The sequence below is a fragment of the Rousettus aegyptiacus genome, unplaced genomic scaffold, assembly GCF_014176215.1.
Source record: "Rousettus aegyptiacus isolate mRouAeg1 unplaced genomic scaffold, mRouAeg1.p scaffold_m13_p_9, whole genome shotgun sequence".
In the NCBI taxonomy this organism is placed as follows: domain Eukaryota; kingdom Metazoa; phylum Chordata; class Mammalia; order Chiroptera; family Pteropodidae; genus Rousettus; species Rousettus aegyptiacus.
The window spans coordinates 66,086,662-66,111,471 of NW_023416312.1; the positions used below are offsets into that span (position 1 = coordinate 66,086,662).

Consider the following 24,810-nt stretch of genomic DNA (forward strand, 5'->3'; position numbering starts at 1 on the left):
TCAATCCAAACCACACTGCTCTTCCTTTTTACCATGAAGGAATTCCTAGATTCTCGTTTATACACTCCCGCTTACAACATCTTTTACTGTTTCAGCAAATTACTGCATAAAAGATGGAGAACACAGGAGGAGCTGGGCCCACAATAGTAGCTGTGGTTGCTTAATTTAAGAAATTCAAATATAAAGAGGGCACTTCTACCATTAAGTTCAACATAAGAAATCAGGTGTGCACAGCACTGATAAACAGAAGACCCCAAAGGACAGATGGAGTTTCTGGTATGCTAGGGGCTTGGGCAAGAACAAAGAGGCATTTTCATTTTCCAAACTAAGAAGCAGTTCCAAATGGGGGGTGGGATGTCAGAAATTCTTCCAATGCTATGGGTCTGCCCACACCTGAGTCAGATATTGATGACTTTCCCCAGGCCTTGCCCTCCTCTCCCCCTCCCCAAAAGACAGCACAAGCAGCAGTGAGCCCCGGTACTTACAGGTGCAGAGGATTTTAGGACAGGAAAATGGAGACCGCAGGTTCCTGAATGCCTGCTGAGTCAGTTGCATCTGATTAGGAAGTGATGACTATAAGAATAAGATGTTTGGAAAATCTTGCCAGTTCCCACCATCCTTTGTCTTTTCAGTCTACATCCAAACTCAGACTGCCCCTTAGAACATCTGTCCTTCCAAGCTGCCTGATGCTTCCATGCCCCTTACCATGAGGATGCTGGCAGCCACACTGTCTCTAGGAGCTTGTGGCCCGGCAAGGTAGGCAGACTCCTGGGATTAGGCTGGCAAGAATGACTGTTCTCCAAATGATCAGCCCAGAGAAAGAGAGAGAGTGAGCAAACCCAAAAACAGGTCCAGGAAGGAGTGCTCCGGGTCCTTAGTATGTCCCTGGCACATTCTGAAAGTGGTATCCACAGCAGAGGAAGTGTCCCAGAATAGCTCAGACTGCCAATGCCTCACTGAAACCTGAGAAAGAATTGCTGAATTCAAAGATCTGGGTCACTGTGGGTGTGTGATCAAAGTGCGGATTTGTTGGTAGTAGGAACTCAAGCCATGTACTTAGGAGAGACATGAGGACACCTGGGTCATGGCCTGCCTTCTCTTTTTCAACTTGATTTAAGTTGGTGGTGATGTCATAAAGCTTCCTTGTGCTGAGATAGGGGGCTGGCAAGAGGTCTTAGGTATGCCGTTTGTATTCTCAGGTCTCTGATGCACTAATATGAAATAGCAGCACTCTATTTTCTGCATTTCAAATAAGGGAATTGATACTGTGCAAAGATTTTTTTTTAAAGATGTTGCTTCATAACTGATGAAATTCCCTTTCCAGTAGATTTTTCATTTCTTTTGGCCTTTGGCATAAGTAAATGTCAGCTTCTTAAAAATCAACAGAGCAAGGAAAACAGTAGGGTCTCTGTGATTTTCTTGGGATTTGAGAATTCTCTTCTTCCTGGCTTCTGACTGGATGGTGTCTGTATATTGCTGCCTATGGTACTGGGAATGATGAGGTCCACCTAGACACACTGTCTCATTTTTGTATTTGCTGAGATCTTGAGAAAAACTCTCCTTCCATCAGGTATGTTGAAAATGTTAGGATCGTCTGCAGAGAGTGGGAGGTCACTATGTGGAAAGTTCAGCATATATCTTTCTTGGACCTGCTTTGAGGTTTAAGAAGAAAAAGCACAGAATTTGGTCTCTAGTTTCAGTTCTGCCTGTCTTTTGCTGTGTGATTTGGGGCAAGTCACATCTCTTCTCTGGACCTCAGTTTCCTCATCTGTAAAATAAAGACAATAATCTTTATCCTAGTCCTAACCCAAGAGTATATAGTGAAGATTACTGCAAATAATCTCCAGAATGTTACTAAGGAGAGGGGGTATCAGTCTCAGTAATGGTGGCATTCTTCAGGTGACCTTGACTGGTAGCCACTACAGTCCAGCATCGACATGTTTATAGCAATCCCAACGAACATGACAGTACTAGGCACTGTATGTTTCATGCCAAAGAGTTGAGATTAGTTCTGCTTCTGAGCTGTGGGATTTTGGCCAGTTGGTCAGTGCTCTGGAGCTCAGTTTTCCCATCTGTCGAGTAGGTACACAAACTAATAATAATACAGGTCCACAATCTCTTATCTGAAACAACTGGTGCTAGATATGTTTTGGAATTCAGAACTTTTGGATTTTAGAAAAGCAGTATGGTACATATAACATATATAATGCTCCTTATGGGATCTGTGGGCAGTATTATGTGATCAAACACATGAATACTTCTAAATAGGATTAATGAATAGCCTCATGCCAATTCGGGCCCAATTTTGCCACTGAATGAGCTTGCCACAGATTTTTAGAATCTTTTCAATTTCAGAAAGGCAGATAGGTAATTGTGGACAATGAAAGAAGCTAATAGAGCTGATCTTTGAACAATGCAGGGGTTTGGGGTGTCAACCCTCTGCACAGTCAAAATTTGTATATAACCCTTACCAATAACATAAATAGCCAATTAATACATTTTATATGTTATATGTATTACATACTGTATTCTTACAATAAAGTAAGCTAGAGAAAAGAAAATGTTATTATTAAGAAAAGCATAAGGAAGAGAAAATATATTTACAGTATTTATGAAAAAAATCCTCATATAAGTAGACCTGTGCAGTTCAAACCTGTGTTGTTCAAAGATCAACTGTACTTATTTAATATTTGCCATGTGCCAACTATTGTTCTAAGTAGTTTCTATGTATTAACTTATTTAGTTGGACCAATGACCCTCTGAAATAGGCATTATTATTATTATTATTATCATCCTCATTTTACAGATGAAGAAACTGAAGCTCAGAGAGATTAAATCACTTACCCAGGGTCCCAAAACCAGCAAGGGGCAGAGCTAGCATTCTAACCCAGACAGTTCAGCTTCAGAATCTGCGTTCTTAAGCACCTTCTCTACCTACTTCATGGGGTTAAAACAAGGCTTCAAATGCCTACAGGGGCTAAGCAAGTCACTGTAAAAAGATAACCAGTGAGCCAATGCCCCATCTACAGGGAGAAGTTTACTCAGCTCCAGCTGACTATTGCCATGTCAGAATGAGGATCCAAGTCTTTCTGTTTTCCCAGAGAAGCCAGAAATTTAGTATTTTATGTGCAATCTCTTGGCAACTAATTTAAAAATGTTACGAACATTGTGTGGGTCAAATAAAATTTGTTTGCAGTCTGAATCTGGCTCGTGGCTGCTAGTTTACAAGCCCTGAAGTGAGGACATTGAAACGAAAGTGCTTTGAAAACTTCAAAAACTGTTCTAGAAACAGACAGTCTCCTTTTAGGGTTAAGATTTTTTTTTTTTGGACTCTAGTCTTTTGAAAACTGGTGTTCCTGGAGATGAAAAGTTGGAATTTAAATAGAGACGTCAGTGAACCTGAACACTTCATTCCTTTGGCAGGCTGGATAAATGAGAAGCCTAGGTGTACTAGACAGGCTAAGCCTCAGAATTCCTGCCACACCCACGGGCCCCTTCTAAGGAGTTTCCATCCACAGACCCTAGCTGAGGGAAATAGCAGTTTCTTATGAATAGGTGGCTATGTTTGGTACCATGTGACCCCCCTTCCCACTGGCAGTAGCTGATTGAGCCAGGAGAGGGCATCTGATCTAAGAGCAGTCACTCTATAGGCTGGCAAACCACCTATGAAGGAACCCAGGATGAGAACTTTGCTCAAGAAGCGCGGTTGTGCCTAAATTTGGACCAATAAGAGTCTCTCGCTTGGTGCTTTTGAACAGCAGACCTAGAAAGAGTGAGGAGTTGGCAACAGGGGCAGCTGCTGAACACAGAGAAGGCAGACAGCAGGGCCCATGAATAAGCAGGACCAGGAGAGATTACTGAGATTCAACTAGATGCCAGACACTTTACACGTGGTTTTTGTTTGTTTGTTTTGTTTAAAAACATTCACAGAGCCTGTGAAGTAGGTACTATTATTATCCGTGTTTTCTAGACATGGAAACTAAGGTGAAGAAACTTAAAGTGCTAGAGTTGGAGCCCTGGTTTGTTTGATGTTAAAATCAGGGTATACGAACTCCTATGCCAGTGGTTCTTAAACTCCAGAGTGTTTCAGAATTGCTTGGGGCCGTAATTTGGATTCTTTGGCCTCCCCTTAGACCTACTGAATTTGACTCTATGAAAGTGAAGCCGTCCTCCCCAAGTCTGCACCTGTGTTTTAACCATCCTCCCAGGGGGTGGCTGAAGCAGAGGTTCCCCAACCGCATTTAGAGAAATACAGTTTGAGAGAGTATAGCAGATATTGTATACTGCATTGCCTTTACCTTCAGAAACAAGGTCAATGTCAACAGATGAGGTCAGACTCTAATTTAAACTCTTTTGGAAATGGGGCTAATTCTGCAAATAAGAGGACATCAATTTGTCCTCTTTTCTGATCCAGGAAGTATACACTGACACCAGCTATCTGAGGGAAGATGCCAGGAGTGAGATGAATACACAGCAGTTTGTATAGATAACTCTGTCTTCTCTTCAGGGTACAGAGCTCAGAGGTAATATATGTTCACTAAGCATTTTCCTTGAGGAACACAAATTGCAGGAACTTAGTGTATTGGCAACAAAGAGCAGGAAAGAAAATTACCAAATGCAGAGATAGATTTTAAACTATGGGATTTTCAAATGTAAACCCATTTCCTAGGCAGATGGTAGAGGTTCTTCTCAGACCTAGAATAATTGTGTAAGAATGCCATCCATCCCCTTATTTATGCCATTGATAAAAATGTTGAACAGAACAGGACCAAGGCTAGCAGTTTCTACTAGGTCATTGTAGAGCCTTACACTGGCAATGGTATTGAGCCAGTTTTGAATTCATATACCTTTAAGAACTCTCTCCGGGAAGACAAGTAGTGTCCAAAAATTGCTTGGAGAGTCTCAAGTCAGAAACTGGTTTGTGGTCCAAATGCTTAATGACATCAGGCACATATTCCTACAAAAGGGCTGTGTGGTCCAAGGGGTGGCATAGGTCAAAGTGTTGGCCAAATCCAGCCTCAGCAGGGCTTTAATTCATACTTGGCAAGTTTTATTTCTCTCATGTTCCTTCCCCTTCCTGTGGGCACTTTATCTATGTTAACGTCCTCACTTAGCATAAGGTCAAACTCTGTTCTTCCCTCTTCTATCCAGAAAGACTTCATGTCTTATAGGTATCTGATCTGATCTGTGTTGATATTTTAACTGGGAGTGATTCCCTAAAGCTTGTCCTTGGACAAGTGCCCATCCTCCAGGAAAACTGCAGCAATCCGCGGTGCAATGATAAAGCTTGAGGACTACATAATCAATGTTTTGTAAAGCAAAATGTATTTCATTTAAAAGACTGTCCTTTATTCTGAGATTATTTCTTCATCTTTTGGTGTTGAAAGAGAGATCTTTCTTTTTATGAAATGATAATTTGGGGTTGTTTTGTCTTGTTTCTTAATGCCTTTATTTTGAAAAATAAAAATCTAGCAACACACTGTCAGTCCTCCGTTTTTCGGTTCACAATTGCTGCCAATCTGGGCACCTGGTCTAATTTGTACAATTCTGCTAGTACTTCTAGGTACCTCCTATCACCACTTATATCCTAAGTGCTTATAAATTACCTGCTTCATAATCTGCGGCAGAATCTCTCAGAGGATTGACATCAAGCTCGTAGCTCTGGAGTTTACAGTATACTGGTCTGTAGTTTCCTTATTTAAGAAAATTGAGACATTGCCCATTTGCAGTCCTTCAGTATCCCTCCTGTTCTCTCCGATTTCACAGATCCTTCAGGACGGCACCTAATGCAAGGCAGTTCAGTTTGCTCTTCTTATAGTGTTCTTTTCCCTATAGAGTTGGACATGCATATACATGTTGTTTGGGGAATTTGCAGCACATCCAATGAAAGCGTAATTCCCAACTAACAGTCAAATCCTTCTCTTTGGAGCTACCCAGAACACACCTACCCTCTCTTCCATATGACAGCCCTTCAGAGACTTGAAGACAGTGTGTGACTCTCCCCTGAGTTAAGAGCACCAGCTGAGTCAGACAGACCCGAGTGACAAGCCCAGCTTCGCTCCCTCTCAGCTGTGAGAGCCAAGGTAAGTTATTTGATTTTATTTTCTCTTGACTTCAGTTCTTTAGCTGATTTATAAAATGAGTGTAAAAAAACCTACTACATTGACTTAGTATGCAACAAATAATGTAATGTATGCAAAGTGCTTAATACAGTGCCTGGCAGGCTGAACACCCAATAAGTGCTCTAAGAGCCGGGTGGGCATTTTAAGTGTCAGGGATGCTGGGGAGCCAAGGGTATGAGGATAGTTTCTCTCTTCCTGACTGATCAGGACCTTAAGGTAGACCAGGTATTTCTTTATCCTGAGGTTGTCTATGTTCAGTTATCTGAGTGTCCATTTGCTTGGGCTAGGGGAGAGAATATTTTTGAGAATCTAGGGAAAGGTTTATTTTCAAAAGCTAGAAACCTATTTGTCGACACATTGAACTATCTCTTGTTATTCTTATTTCTTCAAGCAGCTAGCCAAGCAATCCCCCAAACTCGATTACCTTTTGTGAGGCAGTAGGAGGAGGCATGACACCTCCTAGCCATATTGATCAGTGCAGACTGGGCAGAACATGGGGGACTTGAGAGATGCTAGATAGTGATTTCTGGGCTTTTCCTTCCTTAGAAGGCCTCTCCTCTCTGTGTTTGTAGAGATACTGATATTAATAAAATGAAAGTCTGTGACCCAAATGGGCTGAGCAAGCAAGAACTCTCTCAGTGGCCTCCTAAGAGGCAAGCTGATGACAAATGGTCACAATGGACCAGAACTTGGAGTCCTGAAGTGACCAGGGCCAGAATGGTTTTCTAACTGTAGCTCTTTGCACATACTAGATTTTGCAAGCAATTGCATGATATGAACTCTGAATGCCATTAAAGCTAGAAAAAGTTTGGAAGGAGACACACCCAACTGTGAACAGACAGAGGAATGGGACTCGTGGGGATGGGGGATGGGGTAGGATCATGACTAGCTTTATCCATATGTAGGATTTCAAGTTTTTATTCTGATAATATATTCCTAGATTACTTGTGTAACTATTAAACATAAATACGAGTTAGGAAAACAGGAAATAATTTTTCAAAACAAAAATGACAAAATAAAAACAAACCATTGGAGACATTTTTCAGAGGTTACTACTGACCAAGGATCAGAGTGGTGCAAGTGTTAAGTTTGTTGGGGAAGTAAGATGCTTGGGCGGGGAGATGTTGCAGATCCTTACAGAGAGCATGCAGGAAGCAGAGAGGAGAGGACTAGACACAGAACCAGAGGGAAACACAGTTTTTCAAAAAGAAAAATAACTTTTTTTCTCCATCTAATATAAGTAAACTGGGTCCATTATAGATAATACAGATGTGAAAAACAAAAGCAAAAATCCCCTTTTATCCTACCACCTGAGTATGGTCATTGCTAACATTTTGGTATACATCTTTCCAGATTGAATTTTTTCCTATGCAAAAATATACATATTTATTTTATAAAAATCAGATCATCACTTTTAATGACTGCTACAGATGCACCATGATTCATTAATTGTTAAATAAATTGTGTTCTTATATTGGCACTTAGGTTATTTCCAATTTTTTATTATTATAAACAACAGTGCTTTCTAGCTGTGCAAATGTGGAAAAGCTAGTTGACATCTCTGTGCCTTTCCTTATCAGGAAATGAAGATGATAATAGTACCTAAATCATAGGGTTGTTGTAATGAATGAGCTTATGTATGTAAAGTGTTTAGTACATTGCCTGACGCAGTAAATGTTAGCTTTTATTATTAGGTATAATAATAAGAATTGCTGTTGTTGGGCTTTCTGTGACTAGTTTTTGGTTTACGGAAGAGGGTAGAGTGATTGGAATGTTTGTTTTTGAGTAGTATATCATATATAGTGAGCTCTGGAGTCAAACAGCTGTGGGCTTTTGGGCATGTCAATTTACTTTGCTGAGGCTCAGTATTCTTATCTGGAAACTGGGAATTGAAAGGATCTAGCTCACAACATCAAATGATAAAATACTTGTAATGACCTCAGAATAGTTCTTGGCATATGGGCAAAGGTCAAAGTCAGTTGATATTACTATTACTATTACTATTATTATTACCACAATGATTCAGTCATTGGTGGGGGTGGGAGGAGGAAGGTGGCAGTGAGCAGAACACTTGGAGTATTTCTAACTACTTATCTAATGACAATGAGAGGAAATAATTTTGGAATCAGATGGACCCAGGCTCCATTCTAGGCTTTGCCATTTATTAGCTCTGTGACCTTGATTACAACTCTCTAAACTCGTTTCCCCATTTGTAAGATGGGAATGGCGCCAGGGCTTACCTTGCAGGTGTTGCCATGAGGCCTAAAGGATATAATGCAAACATAATGCTTAGCTCAAGTGCCCAGGTAATATTAGTTGCTAATTATGAATGTGGGAAGGTTTATAACCACCTGAATGCCACCCCTCAATCCCCAAACTCTGAGTCCCTATACCTCAGCTACTTGAATTTCACTTGAACTCTTTGAACTATCTGACACTGTTTCACTCAGCCTCCAGCCCTGGTTCTCTTACCTCTGACCCCCGCCATGTCACACCAGTTGTGTGACATGTCTGCTCAGTTGCACAGGTTATGTCTCATTTTCTGAGCCAGGACTCTTTCAGTCTCATCTATTTAACTATGTGGATCTCCTTTTCTTTGGGACAACCAGAGGTGAGCATAGTGGGCTGGTGCAATTGGGGGTGATGGGAAAAGGGGTGGAGTTGCATAGGCCAAGTGCTAAAGTGGAGCTTCTGGAGGGCTTTCAAAGTGAAAGGCGGCCAGAGGCAAATGTCAGAGCCTATATAGAGGCAGGAATCTGGGACCAGAAAGACAGAGCAAGCACTAGCAAGTCAGGAGCAGTGGGGCGGGTGGGCGGGAAGGCTGGCTGGCTGGCTGGCTGTCGGGCAGGAGGGGGGCGTGGCAGGGGATAGCTAAGGGAGATTGCAGAGAACAGCTGCTGGTATTGGGTCTTACTTTAATGAACTGGCTGGGCATGGGGCATAACTAAATTGGCCAGACTAAAAGAGCTGGGGGTGCAAAGGACTTGCTCTCCCTCTTCTTAACTGGCAAGGTAAGATCTTTGTGTTTTGCCTGGTGGGAAACTGTGGCACATTCGGTTATTTTTCTGAAGATGGGAAGTGGATATCCATGACTGCTCTTTTGACTCATCTTTCCCATTGCACCAATTAGTAGAGTAACCAAGATGCCAGCAGGGGGCAAGTATTTCTTTTACTACACTCCATCTCTGGGTTGTCTAGGCTGAAAATAGAGGAGCAGAGGTCTTGGTAATGTGACTGAGTAAGAGGGAGAGAAACCAGATAAAGTAGATTTTTACAGCACAGCAGAGAAGAGGAGGGGGCTCCGGAGTTGGATGGACCTGAGAATTTACGTGACTGCAGGCAAGTTATTAACCTTCTCTGGGCCTTAGTTCTCTCATTTGTAAGATGAAGATATAGTACTATTCAGTCTTTTAGGATCGCTGTGGGAATCGAATGAGATGATGCATGTAAAGTGCCTAGCAGAGTGCTTGCCAGTCAGTGCATGCTCAGACGTTTGCTGTTAGAATTTCTGTTGCTAATATTCTCATTATCATCATGGAAGCACAATATCACAGTATTGATGACTTTTGTGGCATTGTCCCAAAGGAGCGAGTGTTCCATTTTTGTCATGGGCAGGCTGTGGGGATGTGTCAACAGTGTGTAATATGTGTGTTGGTTTCCAAGCTTTATGCCAAGAACCCCTTTCTGGGGCTACTTACAGGGGTGGGCTGAAGGGGTGAGTCTCTGGGATTGCCCACCCAAATGTCATCAGAGAAACTTGAGATTTGTATATGCTATAGAGTGGGCTTCAAGTGAGCCATGGTCTAAGATGTCAGAGAGATAATTGAATACAGCCTTAGGGAAGCCGAAAGCTAGGCAAACCCAAGGAGAGGTGATAGTCAAAGACATACAGTTTTTATTATTTCAGTGACCCTATTTTAGCCTCAACCCAGGCTAATATGAGAAAGCTGGTAAAATTGAAATAATAATACTATCTATTATGTATGGTATTGTTAAGATTCAAATGGAATAATGCTTGCAAATCCTTGTATATTATAGACAGTTTAAAATTGCATACAGTTACCTAAAGTTTAGTGTCTGCAACATACTAAGTGAGCAATAAGTGGTAATAGTAGCGCATTGTGCTATAAAGAACAATGATATAATAACAAGCAGGCTTTTCAGTTCATTGAATGCTGCTCCCAGTCATTGATCTGATCAATGCCTTCCTTTTCCTGAGGAAGACATTCAGGGATATCAGAGTTGTAAAATGGGGACTAAACCACTGGCAGGACTCAAGGAGCCCCAGAAACCAATGATTTTTCTGGCGCAAAGGGCTTTTCATCTAGGCCTGCCAGCCAGTACCTTGGCTGGCTTGTGAATGTTGTGGAACAAAACATAGCCCAGGAACCTGCACTTCTCACAGTTTTCCAGAAGGTGGTGCTGCTGCTTCATTCGATACAGGACTGCCCAGGCTCTTGGCAGCTGAGGTTGCTGGCATTTTTAGTATTTTATAAACTGAAAAGCTGTGCTGTGTGACTGAGTGGTTTGGTTTGAAAAGAATAGGAATGGAAGGGATATTTGCTCCAGCTTCAAATTTGTTCATTGTTGCCTAGCTTCCTTCACCCGATAGATAGCCCCATCTGTGATTCCACATAGCTGGCAATGCATACAAAAGGTCTCCATCATGAATCATATGTTTGTCTCCCAATCTTTTTAATATTGGCTTTTGACTGCTAAAATTGTTTCTTGTTTACAGATTTTCTTGCCCCTGCACTTCAATAGGACCACTGATATCATCATTTTAGGTGCTTTCTCCACACTATCCTGTGGCCATGGCAGATATGTCAATACCCTTACATTCACTGAGATTCAAAAAATTGCTGAGGGAAGAAAATGACCCCCCAAATAGTGGGACAACTTTCTCTGGACCAATGATAGAGACCAGAGAAGAGGTCCAAATTCTGCATTCTCATGTACAGCCTATAGTCTCAACTTCAGTGTCAGACCCTGGAGGAATGTCCACACAGCTAATAACATCCCCAGACTTTGACACCATGTCCACATCTCTTATGGGAATACCAGACTCTGGAGAATTGTCCCCATCGCTGATGCCAGCCTCCAACTCTGGGGAACTGTCCCCATTGCTAATGCCAGCATCGGATTCAGAGGTATTGTCCCCATTGTTAATGCCAACCTCAGACTCTGGGGCACTATCCCCATTGCTAATGCCAGCCTCAGATTCTGGACCATTGTCTCCATTGCTGTCTACTTCAGACTATGGACTAATGTCCCCAGGGATGATGACAATTCCTGACTTTGGAACAATGTCCACAGCACTAATGGCAGCACCAGATTCTGCAGAGGTATCACCATTGTCAATGTCAATTCCATCCTCTGGAGAGATGTCTGCACCTCTAATGAACACTCCAACCTCTGAAACTTTGTCCACACCATTGATGCTAACCCAAGATCCTGGAGAGCTATCCCCACTCCTTATGCCAGATATAAACCCTGGAGTGACATCCACACAATCAATGTCAGCTCCAGGCTCTGAAGCAATGTCACCATTGCAAATTACAGATGAAGACACTGAAGCAATGTCCAAAGTTCTAATGACTGCCCTGGCCTCTGGAGAGATATCTTCACTGTTAATGTCAGGCACAGATGCTGAAGCTGTATCCTCACTGATAATGTCAGCCCTATCTTCTGGAGCAACATCAACCCATCCAACAAGCACCCAAGACCCTGGGGAAATGTCCACCCAACTAATGTTAGGTCCAGACTCTGGAGTAGTGTCTTCACTGCCAATGTCAACTCCGGGCTCTGGAGCAATGCCCACAACACTCCTGTCAGGCCCAGATGCTGGAGAAATGTTCACATTGACAAAGCCAACCCCAGATGCTGAAGTGATGTCCCCACTGCTAATGACAGCCTTAACATCTGGAGTGATGCCTACCCAGCTGATGCCATCTCAAAGCTCTGGAGTGTTGTATCCACACTTAACACAAAATCTAGACTCTGAAATCATGTCTACTCCAAAGATAAGAGCAACAACCTCTGGCGGGGTATCCACACTGCCGGCGAGAGCCTCAGACTCTGGAGCAATGTCCACATCACAAATGAGAGCCCCAGCCTCTGGAAATGTGTCTACATTGCTAAAGACAGCCTCAGCCTCTGGAGCATTGTCTACCCAACTGACAACAGTCACAACCTCTGGAACGATGTCCATGGAGCAGATGTCAACTGCAGCCTCTACAGTGATGTCCACACAGGTAGCAATGGCTAGAACTTCTCAAGCAACGTCCACAGGCTTTATGAAAGCCACACCCAATGGGGCAATGTCTACACTACAAATAAAAGCCCCAGCTTCTGGAATGATGCCTACACTGCTAAGGAGAGCGCCAGATTCTGGAGCAATGTCCACCAAGCCAATTACTGCCTCGGCTTCTGAAACAATGTCCATACTACAAATGAAAGCCCCTGGCTCTGAAGCAATGTCCATGTCACAAAGAGCCACAGCCTCAGGAGTAACAGCTATACCACAAATGAGAGCTCCAGCCTCTGAGGCAATACCCACCACCCCACTGATTACAGCCAAAGCCTCTGGAGTAATGTCCACACTATTAACAAGAGACACAGCCTCAGGAGTGATGTCCATGCCACAAATGAGAGCTATGGCCTCAGAAGCATTGTCTAAGCCACTAACAACATCCAAATCCTCGGAAGCAATGTTCATACAGCAAATGACAACTGCAACTTCTGGAGAGATATCCACGATACTAATGAAAGACACAGTTTCTGGAAACATGTCCATGCCACAGATGACAGACACTGCCTCTGCAGTGATGCCCACACCACTAATGAGAGCCCATGCCTCTGGAGACTTGTCCACACCACAAATGACAGCCTCAGCCTCTGGAACTATATCCACACCTCCAATAAAAGCCCCAGTCCCTGGAGAAGTGCCCACAGCACTAATGAGAGCCACAGCCACTGGAAAGATGCCTAGGCAGCTGATGAGCACCCAAAACTCTGGAGAAGGGATATCCACGTCACTGATGAAATCTATGACGTCTGAAAAGGTATCCCCATTGCTGAGGCAAGCCCCAACCTCTGAAATGATGTCCACACCTAAAATGAGAGCCCCGGCCTGTGGGGCAGTTTCTATACCACTAATGAGAGCCTCAGACCCTAGAGAGATGACCCCTCTGCTCAGAAGAGCTTCATCCTCTGGAGAAATGTCCCCACCAGTAATGAGACACTCAGCTACTGGAGAGATAGTCACACCTCTGAGACCCCTAGCTTATGGAGCTATGGCTACACCACAAATGACAGCCACAGTCTCCAGAGGGGTGTCCACACCACAAATGAGGGTTCCAGTCACTGGAGCCATGTCCACACCTCTCATGAGATCCACGGCCTCTGGAGTAATGTCCATGCCTCAAATGACAGCCAAGGCCTCTGGAGGGGGGTCCGTGCCACTGATGAAAACCCCAACCTCTGGAGCAACATCCACATCACAAATAATGCCCATGGCTTCTAGAGAGTTGTGCACAGTATCAATGCACACCTCAGCCTCTGGAGTGATATGCCCGCCACTAGTAGGGGCTTCAGACCCTGGAATTATGTCCACATCACTAAAGAGATCCTCAGTTTCTGAAGATGTGCCCACAGAGTTAATGAGAGCCACAGCCTCCAGAAAGATGTCCACTGCACAAACAGCAGCCATGGGCTCTAGAGGGATGTCCAAGCCATTTATGACAGCCACAGCTTCTGGAACAATGCCCATGCCATTGATGTCAGCCATGGCTTCTGGAGATACGTCTATACCGCTAATTAAAAGCATGGCCTCTGGAGCAACGTCAGCACTGCAAACAAGACTCGCAAGTTCTGAATTCATGTCCTTGCCACAAACAACATTCTCAACTTCCGGAGGGTTACCTGCACCACCAATGAGAGCCTCAGGTTCTGGAGCAATGTCGACACCGCTTATGAGAGCCACACCCTCCGGAGCAATGTCCATGCCACAAATGACAGCCACAGCCTGTGAAGAGATTTCCACATCGCTAATGAGGGCCCCAGCCCCAGGAGCCATGTCTACACCACAAATGGCAGCTGCAGCTTCTGGAACGATGTCTGCCCTGGACATCAAAGCCACAGACTCTGGAGAAACATCTGCCTCTCGTATTAACATAACAGCCTCTGGATCAAAGTCCACACCACAAGTGACTGCCACAACCGCTGAAACAATGAACCCACCACCAAAGGAAGTTCCATCTTTCGGCATGTTGACTCCAGCACTCTGTTACCTCTTAGAAGAGCAGGAAGCAGCCCGGGGCTCATGCTCTGCAGAGGAGGAGATGGAGATTGACGAGGAGAAGCAAATGAAGGGATTTTTGGATGATTCAGAGAAAATGGCATTTCTGGTGTCTCTTCATCTGGGGGCAGCAGAAAGGTGGTCCATTTTGCAAATGGAGGTAGGAAAACCCCTCTCAGATGAAAATAAAATGTTCCTAAGAAGATCACAGGGCTTATATGACTCCCTCTCTGACATAGACATCCTTAGTGCTGTTCTTTGCCATCCCAAGCAGGGCCAGAAGTCAGTCAGGCAGTATGCCACTGACTTCCTGCTGCTGGCCCGACATTTGTCTTGGTCTGATGCCATTCTACGGACCAGGTTTCTGGAAGGACTCTCAGAAGCTGTTACCACCAAAATGGGTCGGATCTTCCTGAAGGTGGCCGGCAGCCTAAAGGAGCTGATAGACAGGTCTCTCTACACCGAGTGCCAGCTGGCTGAAGAGAAGGATTCCCTGCGAAGCTCAAGCCAGGTTTTTCCATCAGCCTGTAAGCGGAATAATGAGGAGGCAATGGCGAATGAACTGAACTCTCATCAGCAGACTGAGGAGGTAATGATGGAGAAATACACTCAATGTTTTTGAGCAGAAGCAAGGAGGAGGCATGGAGCTCCTAGACCATAACCCCCAACCTGGAGTTCCATCAGCAAGCCTAGCTAATACAATTATTTTGGGTATATTAACCACTTTGAGGAGCAATGCCATGCCCAAGTTATTGAAGGCCTAGGATGGTTAAAGGACTAAGTCTTCTGATTAGGGGGAGCCAGCTGGGCTCAGTCCCAACTCTCCACTTATTCTAAGTCTAATTCTAAGGGAGGGGTCATCTTTTGGGGGCTGGATCTCACTTACAGCCACTGTGCTATGGACTCAGGTTACTAGGAAATTTGGCTACCCTAGTCCTGGGTCACGCTTTATACAAGTAAGGCAATTAGCCAAGTTCTTTGATCTGCTAAGTTACTGAAATTATACAGGAAGAACACCCCTTGTCACAGTAAGTGAGGCTCTCACCTTTGCTGTTTTTTTTCTGTTTTTCTCTTTCCTAGCACCAGCATGTTCCCAAACGCTGTTACTACCTGAAAGAGCATGGAGACCCCCAAGAAGGTCTGCATGACCACCTTCGACAGAGCACAGGCCATCAGAAGGCCCCCACCGACAAGTAAAGTTCCCTGGATTCTTCTGTGATTTCAGCTGCTAACTCGAGGACTGGTTCCTGGACCCATTCCATTCAATTACATCATAAACCTTGTGGCCTTTCCCCTTCAGCCTCCCCTTCCAGGCACATCGTACTCTATCTCCCACTTGGCTGACATAACCTTCTCTTTCACCCCATATGCCTGTGACTTGTCCCAACAGAGTGCGGACTTCAAGAGTGATGTATGAGGTTTTGAACTCCCATTATCATTGAGGCCAGTTTTAGTTCTTGGTCCAGGGTGATGTCTAGGCAGGGGAAACCATGTCCTACCTCAAAAACACTTTAGAGTGTCTTGTCCAGTGTCATCAGGCAAACTTGAGGATGCCCTGGTATCCATTTCACCTGGCAGGAGAGCCTATAAGGAGAGTGATGCCCACTCTTATACCACCCTCTTCACCTAGTAGACTTGCCCTTGTATGCCCCAAATCATAATATCTAAAATGGGTCTCCAGGATCCTTGCCCTGTGTATAGTCTCCATGTTGAACCATTCGTTTTGACCCATTATAATAATCATAGTAATGGCTAACATTTATCACTTATATACTCTGTGACAGGTACTGCACTAAACTCTTGACAAGTACCATCTCACTATGTTCTTGCCATAACCCTACTTGTTCTTGCATTGTCAACTTCTGACCTCTTGATCTGTTGTGTGTAGCCATTGTCTTGTCCTTCAGTGTCAAATCTCTAGCTCTTACCTCTGGGTGACCTCCTCAGTTGTTAGTTGCTCTCACTCCCCTTAGCTGTTGTGTTTCATGGCCAGCACTCTTGATAAGGGTCTTGGTCTTTTAACAGGCATAGATAGTTGGAACATAGTATGCACAGTGTTTGCCTTCAGATAGTGGGATTATGGGTGTTTTTATTTTCTTTTTTCTACTTCTCTGTACTTTCCAAATTTTCCACAGTAAGCATGTAATACATTTGTTATCGTAAAAGTAAATAAACTTCATTTATGAAAAAAATTAACTGTAGCTAACAGAATTTAATTTATTGAGTCTTTCATTCAATTAATATTTACTATTTAACATGTGCCAGCCAGCGTTTTGGGGACAGACAGATAAGAATTCTCATTGAATGAACGCTTTACTCCAATGGAAGGAGGAGGCAGACAATAAGCAAGAAAGTATGTACGTAAGATAGATTGAAATTGTGGTGAAGGTTATGAAGACAAAAAATCAGGATGACGGAGAATTTGATACTAACAAGGCCAATTTATTTATTCAATAATAGTCCATGTAATTGGGTTGCTCAAATATCTTTTACAAACAGTAGAATAGACATGGTTAGAAACATATTTTGGAATACTGACTTGGTAACAGTTGAGAGGCAGAATGGGGAAAGCGATCAGAAAGTAGTGATGAACTCCCTACTGCAATAGTACAGGTGACTGACTCAATCAGATGACTCAATCTAGGACTATAGCTGTGGAGATAGAAAAAGAGAGATGGAGACCAACCCCCTCTGAGGACTCAAGTCCACTGTTCCATTACCTGAAACATTGGGTCTGATTCTAGGAAGAGGAAAATGATTCTAAGAAAGAAAAAAAAGACACAAAGATTGGCAAACAAATTGGTAGCCCCATGGTAATATAGATAAGAATCTGGCTCTGTGGGCTGCCAGCAGATGCATCAATCATCAGTGCTGTTGTGTCAGGAAAAAGAGGGTGCAATAAGCTGGGAAACTCAAATTTCAGGCAGGGTGGCAGCGGGTCCTCTGGGGGAACCAGCTTTCCCCTCATCTCTGGCCTTGTTGGCTCATACCTGGCCCCGTCCAGGCCCTAATGAACTCTCGATGTCTGTGTACAGCCAGGGCTGCTCTTAGCTCAGAAAAGCACTGTTGACCTTATTTTCTACTGAAAAAGGAATCACAAATTGTATCTGGAAAATGTATATGGGAAGGAAAAAGTCTTTAAAAATAAAACTGATTATTTAATACCTGTGACAATGGAGAAGAATAACATTCGTTTCTTTGTTTTTCTCTTTAGACTTTCTTCTTCCCTTTGCTTTTGCCTCTCCACTCCTTAAAGCTAACATAACTAGGGATAAATGGAATAAATGAAGCTTACTTATACCCTGCTGGAGCTCAGTCCCTGCTCCTCTACCCACCCCAAAGGTTATATTTAGAAATGTTTTGAGAGCCACTCAGTATCTACATGGAGTTGAGCCATCATATGCCCAAGTACTTGAGACTATTTCATCTGCTGTAAAATAGTGTTTTGAGTTTCTCCAGGCCTCACTGGATCATGGGTGAAAATAGTCTCATAAACAGTAAAAACTCAGATGTCACTGACCTCTGCCCCACCTATGTGTTCTAGGATCTCAGCCTTTTGAAGCTTTACTCCAGTTATTTGTGGAAGACCCCAGCAGTTTTCCATATTCTGAGACAGTCCTCTCTTGTTTTTCTTTTCTTCCTATACTGACTTGTGGAGGTTAACTGCCCACGTTACCAAGTGAGGGTGGCCCCTTTCCCTTCCTCAACTGCTGATGGGTGCCTCTGGCTGAGGGAACACAGAGGACCTGTTGGGGTGGGGCATGGATTCTGCAAGTCCAAAATGGGCCTGAATGGAGCTGCCCTCCCTTTAGGCAGCTTTGGCTAAAGCCACTGATGGGTTCATAGTGGGGGTGGAGGGTGGGAGAGGTAGGGATTTAGAGTCATGGAATGGGAGGGTGGGGTAGTAATCCTCCTCTCTATTCTGTGCCACACTTTGTCACTTTGAAATAGTGAGGCTTGTATGGGAAGAATGGCTTCAGTTTTTTCCTGAAGCAACCTCTCCCCTCCCACCCCAGCTGCTCCCATTGCCCCAGCTCAGAATTTCAGACTTGGTTCCTGTGTCTGGAGAACAAAAGCCATCAAATCCTCTGTTCAAACCCAATCTTCGGCTCTGATTTCAAAATCCTTCTACTTTGTCTCTATCTCTGCCCCTAAGGCAACTTAGGTCCACAGATCTCTTCAAAAACACTATCCTCCTAGTGAACAGATGTCAAGAACTTTCTCCACACACCCAGTTTTTGCAGCCCAGGTGGAAGGAAAATATCACCCTGTCCTGTTCCTCCATCCTTCTGCCATCCTTTCACTCATCACCTGGTCTCTGTCTCTGCCCTTCAGGGACCAATAGCATATAAAACCTCTTAAAGACTACTTTTTTGATTTAAGGACAGGCTCAGGCTGCCAATGAACGACCAATGTTTCAGACAGTTTCCAGACCCTTCCGAGTCTCATTTTGGGCTCAGCCGAGATCCCACTACACTGGACTAGTTTGATCAGATCAAATACAGGACTTTTTCTCCTCATTTTCCAATAGGCTTAAGGCACTGTGAACCTCATTCTCCAACCAGAATATTAAATATAAAATAAATTGTCCTACCTCACAGTATAGAGAGATTTTTTTTTGGTATGGATCATGTGTTTTCTTCCTTCCCACCTGGTCTGAAAATTGTGCATCTTGAACAGTTATGGGGCAGGGAAGCAGCCTGCTTGATCCTTTGTGATCTAATGGAGGAGTTATAGGAAAACAGATATTGTAAGAGGTTGGAATGACCACTGGAGAAGAAGACCTCTCTTTGAGTGTCTTTGTCTCTCCCTCTAACAAGCTGGGTAGTTCTAAATGGGCCACTTTACCTTTAAGGACCTCCGTTTCCTCATCACCAAAATGGGGATAATCATCACCATCCTGCTAACCAAACAGCTTCATAGATAAAAGTTGTAAAACTGTTTAGAAAAAACAAACGCAAGATGTACAATTATAAAATCTTTTTTATTATATGTAAACCTAAGCTTAGCTCTGAGGAGGTTGGGAAGTGGGTGGGAAAGGACGAGTTGGGACATATTCAGCATCCACTCTCTTCAGGGATTCTATTTAAACTGTGGGGGAAGATCTAAAAGTAAATCATTGATTGAAGACTGGCAAAAGCCACAGTTTAATATTAGCATCTGTGGAGTACTTACCAGGGGCTCAAGTTCTGGACTGCTTTATCTGGATCATCTCATATAATCTTAAAAACAGCAGTGAGAAGCTGTACTCTTATTAATCTTATTTTATAGACCAAAAACCTGTGACATAGAAATGTTAAGTAACTGGCACAAAGCTACAGAGCTAAAAACTAGTAGAGATGGGATTTGAACATGTGTAGACTGACCCCAGAGCCCAATCCCCCCCCCCAACAAACAAATACACATGCAACCATTCTGCTATGTAAACATGGCTTCATTATTCAAAATCAAACAGCCACTGTGAAGATTTACCCTGTTTCCTTGAACAAATTTGCCACCCAACAGTGGCCAACATTTGAAGCTCATAAAGTCTGAGGCCTGAACAAAAAGAGCCCTGCTTCTTTCCTTCACCATCTTAGATCCAGATGTGAATCCTCCTATATATATTTGGAGGAAGTCTTAAAAGAATTAATCATTGTGGGATGTTATTGAGCCCAGAAGGTTCTGTCCAGGTGTTAGCTGCATCCCCAGAGTGGAGCGGTCTCTCTTCTGAGCTCTGGCCTGAAAAAAAAAATACATCTTGGGCTTAGGAATATGTGGAAAGGTATAGGACTCTGAAAATGGAAGGGACTTTTGTGGTCATACCAAGAACCGGCTCTTCTTTCTCAGCACTTGTTTTTCCCTCTTTGTCACTTCTCTCTCAGGAAATGGGGGAAGCGGGTAAGGAAGGAAAATGATCAATCATTTAGATATTCCATGCCCCTGCCTTCCAACGTCCCCCTTCCCCCCTGAAGGTGATACTAGTTCTAACATTGGGGTGAGTGATACATTAAAAAGGCACCAGAAACTTCAGGTTTAAGCAACTCGATAGAGATAATTTGGAGTGGTTTCTCTCATAATAAACTTGTTGAATAAAGTGTGGGAGAAAAACTCATGGCTGAGCCTGAAACAATGTGAAATCCCAGGGGGCAGTGGAGGGGAGGAAGAGGGATCTTAATGGCAGACCAATAATCTCTTGATTCCTCCGTGGTGGGTGTGGCAGAGTAAGAAGAGATATAGGCAAGCTTCAGTGGAATATATACACAGCACTTGAGCAGCTAAACTGTTAATCTCTAATTCTATACACTGCTCGACTATCATTTAAGAGTCAGTCTGGAACACAGACATTTTCCAACAAAGACTGAGTCAATTCACCATTCATAGAAAAGATAGAAAAGGTGCTGCCCTTGCGTGGGGGTGGGCTTCCAAAGCTGGCAAAATTTTAAAAAGATAAAATCTCCTACCCCTTGAAAATATTTACTGAGAATTTTACTGACCTAAGTACTGATGTATAAATGTAAATGGGTATTGAATATACTGACCCTTGCTTTCCCATAATATCCTCTAATATCTTTTTGAAAAGTGTTTTTTTTTTTTGGTCAAAATTTTATTGAGGTATAATTCACATACAACACAATACACCCATTTAAAGTGCAACCATCACTACAATCTAATTTTAGAATATTCTCATCACCTCAAAAAGAAACCTGTATTCATTAAATAGTCACCACCCATTATCCTCTCCCACCAGCCCTCAGAAACCACTAATCTACTTTCTGTCTCTATAGATTTATCTATTCCGGACTCTTCATATGAATGGAATTGCCTATTATAAGTGGCCTTTTGTTCTTTCACTTATTATAATGTTTTTAAGGTTCATCCATGTAGTGTCATCATCATTTCATTCCCTTTTATCTGAATGATATTAAATTATATGAATACACACATTTTGCTCAAACATTCATCATTTGATAGACAATTTGGTTGTTTCCATCTTTTGGATATTATGAATACTGCTGCTATGAACATTCTTGCATAAATTTTTATGTGAACACACATTTTCATTTCCTTAAGGTACATACCTAGGAAGGAAATTGCTGGAGCATATGATAAGTCTATGTTTAATCATTTGAGAAACTGCCAAGCTGTTTTCCAAAGTGGCTGCACCATTTTCGATTCCCATCAGCAGTATATGAGGGATCCAAGTTTTCTACATCTTAATCAACCGTTGTTTTAATCTGTTTTTTAAAATTTATTATTATTATTCTATATTATGTTCAGGTATACAGTACAATGGTTAGACATTTATATAATTTATAAGGTGATGTCACAATTACTCTATCACACATCTGGAACTACACACAATCATGACAATAATATTTATTATATTCCCTATGCTATATTCTAAATTCCCTTGACTACTTTGTAACTATTAATTTGTATTTCTTCATCCCATCCTTTTTTTTATCCAGGCCTCCCAAACCCCTTCCATCTGGCAATCACTAGTTTGCTCTCTGTATTTGTGAGTCTGTTTTTTTTCTTTAGTTTGTTCATTTCTTTTATTCCTTAGATTTTTTTATATAAAATCATATGGCATTATCTTTGTCTGGTTTATTTCACTCAGCATAATACTCTCTAGGTCCATTCATGTTATTGCAAAAGGGAAGATAACATTTTTTTTAATGGCTGAGTAATATTCTATTGTATATACATACCATAACTTCTTTATCCAATCATCTATTGATGAGTACTTAGGTCACTTCCATGTCTTGGCAATTGTGAACAGTGCTGCCATGAACATAGGGGTGCAGAGATCATTAAGACCTAGTGTTTTGGTTTTCTTGAGATAAATACCCAGAAGTGGAATGGCTATGTCAATAGGTAGTTCTATATTTTTTAATTTGTTTTTTTTTTAATTATTTTAATTAGTTTCAAGTATACAGTACATTGGTTAGACATCTATACAGTTCATAAAACAGTTCCCCCACCCAATTGCTCCCTCTCTCCCCGGACCCTCCACTTAGCCAACATATTCATTCTAATTGCAATCCCTATATGTGCTCCCCATCCCCTTGTCCATTCGTCAGCTAGTAATTTGTACTTCTTTAACCCTTCACCCCATTCTCCCAGCCCCCCAAAATTCCTTCCCCTCTGCTCATCACCAAACTGTTCACTATATTTATGGGTCTGTTTCTGATTAGTTTGTTCTTTTTATTCCTTAGATTCTGCATATAAGTGAAATCATATAGCGTTTATCTTTCTCTATCTGATTTAAATACCTTTTAGATCCATCAAAGCAATATGTTTTTCCATCCTCTTCCTTTTAATCTGTGTCTTTTAATCTGAAATGAGTCTCTTATAGGCAACATGTAGGGGCCTTGTTTCCCTTTCCATTCACCCACATTTTTAGTTGGAGCACTTAATTCTTTTCTATTTAAGGTACTTACTTATTGATAGGAATGTAGTTGTTACCATTCTTTATTCCTGTTTTTGAAACATGTTTTTTCTCCTTAAAGAAGTGCCTCCAATATTTCCTGTAATATGGGCTTAGTGGTGATAAATTTCTTCAGCTTATTTTTGTCTTGAAAGCTCTTTATTTGTCCTTCAACTCTGAATGATAGCTTTGCTGTATAAGTTATTCTTGGTTGTAGATCCTGGGTCTTCATCTTGTTGAATATTTTTTGCCAAGCCCTTCTGTCCTACATAGTTTCTTTTGAGAAATCAGCTGCCAGTCTTATGGGTGTTCCCTTATAAGTAACTATCTGTTTTTATCTTGCTGCTTTTAATATTCTTACTTTGTATTTAACCTTTGGCATTTTAATTATGATGTGTCTTGGTGTGGGCCTCTTTGGATCCCTAATTTTTGGAATTCTCTGAGCTTTCTGGGGTTTTATGTCCATTTCTTTCACCAGGTTAGGGAAGTTTTTCATCATTATTTCTTCAAAAAAACATTCAACATCTTGAGTTTCTTCATTTACACTAATCAGATGGATATTTGGACCCTTAATTGTGTCCATATGCTCCTTAAATTATTTTTATAGTCTTGGCATCTTATCTCTTGCCATTCTGATTGAGTGTTCTTGGTTTTCCTGTCCTCTAGATAGGGCATTTGATTCTTTTCTTTATTCACTTTTTTTATTCCTTTGTTTATTCCATTTAATATACTTCTCATCTCAGATAATGTGTTCTTCATTTCAGACTGGTTCCCTTTTATAATTTCCATTTCCATTCTTATGTTCTTTATCTCTTTGTTGAAGTTCTCACTGAATTTAACCAAAAGTTCATTGAGCATCTTTATAATCAGTGTTTTGAACTCTGCATCTATTAGATTACTTAACTCCATTATATCTAGATCTCTGTTTTGTTCTCATATGATTTCTGCTTCTTTGTCTTCCCATTTTGGCTACCTTTCCGTGTCTGTTTCTATGTATTAAGTAAAGCTCCTAAGTCTCCTGGTCTTATTAGAGAGGATTGTGAAGTAGGTATCCAGTGGCACAGTCCTGAGAGGGGTTCAGCTACAGGCCAGATTTAGCTCAAGCCTCTGCCCTTCCAGGGCCACTTGTTAAGATTAAGCAAGCAATCTGCAGATGCTGTGCTTATAGTTACTTCAAAAGGACACACCAGAAACTGAGGCCAGCTGCCTCCAGTGTGAGTCTAGGCACTACTCAGCAAAGAGCACCTGACTTGCTGAAGATACACCTGGAAGTGGCTTGAATGGGGCCATGAGTTGGGGGAGGCAGAGTTTAGGCGGAGCGACCTCTGTTATCCAGTCTGATGACCTCATGGCAATGGTGGCTCTGTGTCCCTGTGCTGGGAGTGGGGAGAGCTCAACAGAGAACAATGGATACCACCAGCACTTCTGTACAGGGTGAGTCTCACCTCGGCCTTCACTCTAGGTGGTTCTATTTTTAATTTTTTTGAGAAACCTCCAGACTATTTTCCATATTTCCAATTGGTAGCTGTACCAATTTGCTGTCCCACCAGCAGTGTATGAGGGTTCCATTTATTCTGTGCCCTTTCCAACACTCATTATTATTCGTCCTGTTGACAGCAGCTATTCTAACAAGTGTGAGATGGTATTTCATTGTGGGGATTTTTTGTTTTTGTTTTTTGCATTACCTTCATTGCTAGTGATGTTGAGCATCCTTTTATATGTTTGTTGACCATTTATATGTCCTCTAAGGAAAAGTCTCTTTTCAGGTCCTCTGACCATTTTTTAATTGGATCATTTGTTTTCGTTGTTGTTGTTGTTGTTGTTAATTTGTGTGAGTTTTTTGTATATTTTAGACATTAGGCCCTTATAGGAAGTGTTACTTACAAACATATTTTCCCATTCGATGGTTGTCTCTTTATCTTGTTTCTTCTGCTATGCAGAAGCTATTTAGCTTGATGTAGTCCCATTCATTTATT

The 24,810-nt window shown here is 42.2% G+C and overlaps 1 protein-coding gene across 5 annotated transcripts in view; it reads left to right on the forward strand.

Annotated features, from left to right (window-relative positions):
- RTL9 (retrotransposon Gag like 9) overlaps positions 1–16,750 on the forward strand; it is an 84,297-nt gene extending 67,547 nt beyond the window's left edge. For 3 of the 5 annotated variants that reach the window (XM_036226945.1, XM_016145656.2, XM_016145657.2), the window contains 3 exons: positions 5,930–6,083; positions 10,861–15,010; positions 15,502–16,750. In XM_036226945.1, coding sequence (XP_036082838.1) covers positions 10,937–15,010; positions 15,502–15,618 — 4,191 coding nt within the window. In that variant the 5' untranslated portion in view covers positions 5,930–6,083; positions 10,861–10,936 and the 3' untranslated portion in view covers positions 15,619–16,750. The remainder of the gene's footprint in view (positions 1–5,929; positions 6,084–10,860; positions 15,011–15,501) is intronic. The other 2 variants (XM_016145659.2, XM_016145658.2) reach the window with 1 other exon arrangement.
- Positions 16,751–24,810: the final 8,060 nt, after the last annotated feature.